Below are 7888 nucleotides of genomic sequence, written 5' to 3'. Positions count from 1 at the left end.
CTATTTCCGGGGGGGGGGGGGGGGGGCGTATCCGTAAGGTTATGATTCACTAATTACTGGACTTCCGGATGCAAATCCATTGCCTGTTGATGAGGTGGAGTATTAGGCATTTGCATCGAGAACTGCTGTTTGAGAGTGTGCATCTCAGAGTAAAAGACAGCATATCAAAGTGGTCAGTTACCTCGCACTGTTGTTGCTCTATCTTAACCACTCCATCTATTGCTCAGTATATTTAGTTCAAATATAGCCAGATGATGAATCAGAGTGAACCTAAAGCGCACACATTCACATTCATATTCGCACTTTCATTCATGGATAGGTTTGGATGTTATTTTTGGATATCGCGATTGTGTACGGCGTATCCATCATGTCCCCAATCCTGAGGTAACGGTTAAGTTAACGAGTTACTCATTAATAAGTTAGTTACTTTAAGCAGCAGTTTCATTAGTTGACTCTCAAACCCTCCACTCCATCCCCTCTTAATTAACCTCTTCGTGTTGACTCCTTGCGGCCCTAATCTCCCTTGCCCTAACTCACTTAGGCATATAGTCTCCGCCTGAAAATTGTTCTGAGACAGCAGCCCCGCAGAGTGGAGCGGTGATTGGCTGGCAGATGAAACACAGTCTCCGTTCTGCTGCGGTTGAAACAGGAGACGAGAGCGAAAAGAAGGGAAAAAGAGGAAGAAACAAGCTGGGAGATTTGTGCAGCTGTAGTGGGTTATTTAGTTGGTTGAGGGGGGGGACTGACTCTTGTTCTAATCTTCTCTGATACTCTTTGTATTCTCTCCCACAGTCAACCATCCTTACTCTTCTGGAGGCAGAAGAAGAATACAACAAACAAACAAAAACGACGCCGCGACATGAGGCTGAAAGGGACAAAAGAAACATCTCAACTTCGCAACGTCAACTTCACCACAACCACAACCACAACCACAACCACATCCACACCCACATCCACCACATCCACCACATCCACCGCATCTACCACATCCATATTTACGTCCATATCCACATCATATCCACATCCATATCCATTACCGCTTGGGACTATTGATTATTGATTATTGATTCTTCTCTGTCATCTCCACTCCCCTAACTCTTTGCTCAGCTACGTCCACTCCCTCTCTCCCAGCCACTCATCCTCAACCATCCCCCTCCCCCCTCCTTCTCACCCTCCCCCCTCCCCCCTCCCCCTCCCCCTCCCTGCATCTGCATCACCTCCCGGTCAATGACCAGCCAACCAGCTCCCTCGCGTATCCCCAACCGGCGTCTGGCCGGTCTTCTTTTTGTCCACCGTTTGTCGTTCCTTTGTCCTTTCTTCTTCTGTAGGTAACCTTGGCCCCTTTCATCCTTTTCTTCCTCCCTCGTCCTCGTTTTCGTCTCTCTAGACTCTCCCCTAGCTCTCCCTCTTGTCCGGCAGCTAACTCGACTTCTCCTCAGTCACAACCACACAAGCATTGGCTGCTGCTTTCGACCTTCCACCCTCCATCGCTCTTTTGGTTTTTTGATTCCTAGATTTTGATTCGTTCATTATTAATTAAATTCTGGAAAAGAGAGCGAGAGCAGAGAGCGAAAAAAAAAAAAAAAAAAAAATTAAAAAAAAGAAGAAATAAAACGGCAATAAAAAGGAAAGAGGAAAAGAAAAGAAAATTCCATTCTATTTTTTATTCACTTATTTTTTTTTATTTTTTTTTTTTTAAAAAAAAAAAAAAATCTTGTCACTCGCTTCTGGCTTTCTGTGTGTGGGTGTCGCACGCCTGATGGGAAGTGTCTGACTGAGAGATATTATTGAATATTAATCAATCTCACTCTGGTTATTCGTTTCATCAAGTGTCATTGTCGTCATTATCGTCATCGTCATTATCGTCAGCGTCATTATCATCAGCATTATATTACCCCAACCACCCACTATCTCTATTATATCTTAATTCTCTTCTTCGACTGCCTTTTCCACGTCGCACCAGGAGAATGTCCACTGCGGTCGCTCCTCCGACCGCTGCTCCCCTGCGCCCAATAGTCGACCGTGAGCGTGCCAACGACTCTTCCACGAACTCCTACCCCGTTCTCGCTCCAATGTCATCGTCCACCTCCACTCCGTCGCAATCTACGAACACGACTTCTGCCGTCTCCTCAGCCGACCGCGGCACGGGGAAAACCACCTCCCCGGTTGGCAAGCGATCACCAAATACGTATGTCTATTCCTAAAAATCTACTGGAACATACCATCTTTTTCACAGCTGCGTAACAGTCTTAATATTACTAATAATGCTAACTGTTCTAGCTCCCGAAGCGGAGGTGCCGTATCCAAAATATCCGTCAAGAAGGAACCTCCAACCTCTCCCAGCCTGCACTCCAGTTCCCGTCACCGGCCTCGCAAACTCGATCTCTCTGCCAGCACCCTCTCTTCACACTCCTCCACGTCGCGTGGCCCTTTGACCTCACGGGAAGGTGGCCTGGCTGCCATGCATGATGTTGGCCTGGCCTGTCTATCACCCGGCTTCCAGACCCAAGACCCAGCCATCCGAGAACAGCTCCAGCGCAGCATCTCCGTCAGAGACCAGCAGAGGTCCATCATTGAATCGCGCCTGCAAAAGACAGCCAAAGGTGACGGCCCTGATGGCGTCAAACCATCTGAATCAAATCTCTTCGGATCTCTCAAAACCTCATCCACGAACAAGAAACGACCCCCTCCAGGCTTATCAATCGTTCCCCCATCCGCCTCTCAGTTCGCCAATGAACGGGTTATTCAGTCCGCCCCGCTCAACCAGACCTTCACGGGCCGCCACCAACCACACCACATCACTCATCATCTCATCTCACACCCATCTGACCACATGAACTCCCCTTCCTCCACCCACATCCACCATGCACCAGCGAACCAAACCAACAACCGCCTTCCGCCCATTGCGGATGTCTTTGGCTCCGACGCTCTCGTTCCCCGCACCCAAGACCGCGACCATCGCGACTGGGATCGTGATGATAGAAATATCCCCCGCAACAACCACAGCAGCAGCAATCATAATACTAATAATACTAATACTAATACTAATAATAATAATAATAATAATAACAATAACAACTTCTATCAATCAGCCACAACCGCACCGAGAACATCTCTAGCTAATCCCACTAATACTAATAACAGCAATAATAACAACATTCCTCTTCCCTCACCCAGCCTCCCTATAAATCAAAGCCAAAACCAAAACACTTCTTCTACATCCTCCACCTACTCCTCCATACAAAGACCCCGCGAATACCGCTCGGCCGAAGAAGCCGTCCACGAACTCGCGGGTGGCCGCGAAGATCTCCTCCCGCGCATCATACATTACAATGGAAACAGTAACCTTGCAAACGCCAACAACAACAATACCAATTCAGCTCAAGGACCCCAACACCACCACTCCCCCGGCGCAAACGGCAATCACCAGTCTCAGCAACAGCAGAGCTCCCTATATCCCCACCACGCACACTCAGCAGCCACACCTATAGCAGGCAGCGGCATACATATGCCCCAATCTAGCCGTCGCCGCTCGCGCAACGAATACGAGCGTGATAATGGCAGTCCGCCACTAGGTGCTGGGCCGGATATGCGTTTTCGACACGCGCCACTACCGCCTGTTGCAGCTTCGACGGCGAGTGCTGGTGGAAGTGGGAGTGCGACCGGGAATGCGGCTGGTGGTAGTCCTCCTGGAGGGTATGTTGCAGGTGGTATGGGGTATGGTGGCGGGTATGGGCCGTTTGGAACCAGGAGGGATTCGCCGGACACGCAGAGGAGGAAGAAAGATGAGTTTTTAGGATTGTGTGCGCGCGCGTGGGACTTGTTTCATTCGTAGGTGAAAGGGATAAAAGAGATGGGTAAGACGTTGCCATCCACGGCCCTTTTGAATCCGGATTGATCTTATTTGGTCACTAGGGATCCTCTTTCTCATGGGTTTCGGATTTCGGTTCTTTTTTTTGCGTTTCCGTTCTCGTTTTTGGCTTTTGGTTTTTGCCTCTTGCCCTCCCTCTCTGGCTTGGGATGACAGGTGGGATCTCTCTGACCTGATCCACTTAAACAGCTTATCTTGTCCATATCCATGAGGTGTTTGGATGGGTTTGCTGGCTGGTCCAATGCCGCCGATTGATTGATTGATGGATTGACGTCGACGTTGACGTTGACGTTAACGCACATGCTGATGTTTATGTTTTTTGGTATCTGGTTTTCTTTTTTCTTTTTCTTTCCCCACTCCCCCCTTTCTTCGTTGCCAATTTTGGAACATTTCTTTCAGTCCAGTCCGTCTTTCCTTTCATCTCTTCACATTTTATTAAACCCCTTTTGATTTCATATTCTCCGGGAAAACAATTCCTCGAGTTATTTCACGCTGGTTTCTGATATCCAACCTGTGTTTTTTTCTTTTCTATTTTTACTTTACATTTTTCCATTTCAATTTCCATCCTATTGTCTCATATCATTTCATTTTCTTGCCCTTTTTCTCGTTACGTATATGCATTCCCCCTTCGCGTTTTGCTCTCTCTGTCCAATTTATTTCTCACCCTCTCTCATTTCTTTCTTTCTTCCTTTTTTTTATGTCCAACTCTTTAACAAGAGTTGAGGCGCTTTTTCCTTCTTCTAATTTTATATTTCATTTCCTTTCCTCTTTTATCTATTCTACGTTTTCACATATCTTCTTTTATTTTATTTTTTTTATTTATTTAATTTTTTTTTTGGTGCATTCCCATTCTTATTATTATCCCTTCATATTTTTGTTTTCTCGTTTTGTATTTCCTGCTATTCTAACTATTTTGACCTATGGCAACAGTTTCATGTCTTCTCCCACTTTTAGCTTTGTATCAATCTGGCTATATTGGACTGGCTGTTGCTCTTCGGCTTTATTTATGCATATGGGCTTTTACCAATTCTCGGCTCAAATTTATCTTTTGAATGATCTATATTAAATTCCTCATCTGTTGCGGATTTGATCATTTACCTAGTTAAAGTGTAAGTGAATGGCTAAACTCTCCCAATTGAGACACCTGAGGCTAATTATTTGTCATTATTTTTCACATTTTATAGCTTCTGCATATCGTGCATGAGAGGGATGCATGTAATTGTTTATATGAATCAGTGTGGATGAAATTTTTTCTATTCAGGATATCTATACTCTATACCATATCTATTCAGTGCACCATAGGTATATTATATTTTATTGTCATGGCCTTTACATTCATCAATTCAATGCAACGCTACTCATTACAATTCATAAAAAATCATTCATCCATCATTCATTCATTCAACTCTATAACTCAACAATCATCAAAACTCAAAACTCTAGACTCTCAATTCATCATCTAGTACAACACCCCCTTCTGCCTCCCTATCTCTACTCCCCCAGTCTGTTCTACTGTCCCATGGATCATCGCCGCCAACAACAGTTACAGCATCAGTCTCTACGGCTACATCAGCATCCGCAGCGAGCCGGGCAGCTTTTTTCACACGCTTCTTTTCACGTCTCCTTTGCACTCTCGCTCCTTCCAATGGCATATTTTTCGAATCTTCTTCCGCCAAACGAGCGGTTGGTTGCGGTGCTTGGATATGATTTGGAACTGGGTTCTCATGGCCATTCTGCGTCTGGACTGGCGTCTGTAATTCTAATTGAGACAGGGATTGATTGGCCAGCAATGCATCCACATCTGCATCCACATCCGCATCCGCATCCGCGCCCGCGCCCGCACCCCTACCCTCTCTGGCTCCGTCCATCAGCCCAATGGCCTCCTCATCTCTCGCTAACTGCTTATCCCAAAATTCCTCAATATCAACCTTCGAATGGGATCGCGGCATGCTGCCACCACCATCACCACCACCGTGTCCTTCCCCCTTCCCACCCTTTTTCTGCTGTTGCTGCTGGTGCTGCAGCCCCTTCCTCATCTCCTCCCACTCGCGCACTTTACAGCTAACATCCTCGTAGCGGGAAAGGACGTGCAGCTGCCGCAGTACGGTATCGAGCACTTTCTCCTCGTACGCGGCGGGGTTGGAGTTTGTGAATTCGGGGATTTCAATGATGTTGTGGGGTTGTGCGAGGGCTTTGAGGGCGCTATCGTCTATTAGGATGGTGTTTGTTTGGTTCCATGTGGTGGGCGATGGAGGTGTGGTTGTAGTTATGGTTTTGGCTTTGTTGGTCCTTGCCTTCTTCGTCTTACTATCACCGCTAGAATGTGCAAGATTGCCGCTGGTATTATCGATATCGGTTTCGGCTTCGGCTTCGGTTTCAACGCTTCTAGCGGTTTCAGCAATTCCAGCTCTTCCCGGATATGTCTTGACAATCCGCTCATCTCCCCACACCTTATCCAACCTCTTATAAACCTGCACCTTCTCCGAATACTGCCTTGCCGTCAGCCCCAGCGTATCCCGCGCCCATACAGCGATAAACTTCCCCCTCTCCTCCTTCGTGAAAGTTTTCTCGAATACCTCCCGCACCGTCAGCGGCTGCGAACTTGTCCAAACCATCACCGTGTATTTTGCGAATAGCTCTGTGATGAATTTGTGCAGTCCAGGTCGGGTTTTGAAACGGATCGGTCGCCGGCCTACGCGGTGTATGAGCGTGCCGTTTAGATCGAGGATTATGAGGAGCGGTTGCGCGGTTGCGCGGAGTTTGGGGGGGTGGGAGGATTGGGAGAGGTAGGTGGGTGTTGGGGTTGGGGCGTGCGGGTGCGTTACGGAGCGGCGCAGGGAAGATGGAAGGGGTCGGGGGTTGGAGTTGGAGTCAGGGTTGGCGCGTGGGCATGTGTTGGATTGTGGCAGTTGCGATTGCGGCTGCTGACGTTGCTGTTGGAGATTGCTGAAATCCGACGTATGTTGAGCGGCCATGGTGGAATAGTAATTGATCGGCGTAAAGGGGAGGATGGTAGAGATCGGGTGCGGGTAATATTGGAGTGGGGCACATAGCTGTTGATGATGTTGATAATGGAATTGGAATTGGTTCTGATACTGCTGTTGCTGCTGATATGGCAGCGAGAAATGGTTTGGAAACTGCAACAAAGGTATTGCTGCGCCCCCCAGCGGTCTAGATAAGAAGTCGAAACACCATCAACAAGACAGCCCGAGATTGGGATGGGAAGTTTGGTATACAAAGGAGGGGGAATATTCACATCGACGCCACTTGTGTATGCGCATATACGGCTGTGGGCGCGGGCGCGGGCGCAAGCGCAGGTCTCCGATCACGCCACGGACCCCGCCCAGGAGACGGGTACTGATAAGTAGACACATTCGGGTCAAAGGGTCTCTCCCACTCTAGGCGTCTGCGTTCCCGCCTAGACGATGAAGATTCGGTTTCATGGTGCTGCGATGGCTGCTGCTGCTGCTGCTGGCACTGCTTATGCGAATTTTGCTCATGGTCGTGCGCGGTCCATCTATTGGCGAAAGATCTCCAGGTGTTGGGCCTGTATATTCGGTCGCTGTCGTCGGCGGAGGGGAGAGGGGTGCTCATATTTGCGGGGGTGGAATGAGGTTGTTTTCGGGGTAATACAGACTGTTGTAAAAGGGATTTGTTAGAACGGAGTTGCTGACTTGGGAAATGCTGGGGAGGAAGAGGATGAACTACTCACGGTATACTGTGTTACAATATTGGTCGCAGTTCTCGACGAGGACTTTAGGAAAAATGTCCGCAAAGGAGGTGGTCGGACCATCATATGGACACCAAAGGACAGAGAACTGGTAGGGGAAATCTATCTATAAAGGCATGCTTAATTAAGCAGTATTTTCACCAATTGAATATTGAATTGTGATTTGTTTATCTTCTTCTTCTTCTTCTTCTTCTTCTTTTTCTTCTTTTTCTTCTGTTGTGGAGATTGAAGAAGGTTTAATATCACGTGGGAGGATAGTCAAAATATCACGTATATACCGCCTTCAT

General features: G+C 47.6%; 2 protein-coding genes across 2 annotated transcripts; one reads left to right on the top strand and one right to left on the bottom strand.

Moving 5' to 3' along the window:
• Positions 1–1967: 1967 nt before the first annotated feature.
• PAAG_03559 (hypothetical protein) lies at positions 1968–3835 on the top strand (the record flags this gene model as incomplete). Its single annotated transcript, XM_002794968.1, has 2 exons — positions 1968–2188; positions 2281–3835. The coding sequence occupies 2 exons, from the start codon at positions 1968–1970 to the stop codon at positions 3833–3835; spliced, it is 1776 nt and encodes a 591-aa protein (XP_002795014.1).
• A 1475-nt stretch (positions 3836–5310) lies between these two features.
• Positions 5311–7664, bottom strand: PAAG_03558 (hypothetical protein; the record flags this gene model as incomplete). Its single annotated transcript, XM_002794967.1, has 3 exons — positions 5311–7042; positions 7128–7507; positions 7584–7664. The coding sequence occupies 3 exons, from the start codon at positions 7662–7664 to the stop codon at positions 5311–5313; spliced, it is 2193 nt and encodes a 730-aa protein (XP_002795013.1).
• Positions 7665–7888: the final 224 nt, after the last annotated feature.

This window comes from Paracoccidioides lutzii (assembly GCF_000150705.2).
Source record: "Paracoccidioides lutzii Pb01 unplaced genomic scaffold supercont2.7, whole genome shotgun sequence".
In the NCBI taxonomy this organism is placed as follows: domain Eukaryota; kingdom Fungi; phylum Ascomycota; class Eurotiomycetes; order Onygenales; family Ajellomycetaceae; genus Paracoccidioides; species Paracoccidioides lutzii.
The sequence above is the reverse complement of the archived record's forward strand: the minus strand, read 5'-3'. Positions and strand labels throughout refer to the sequence as shown.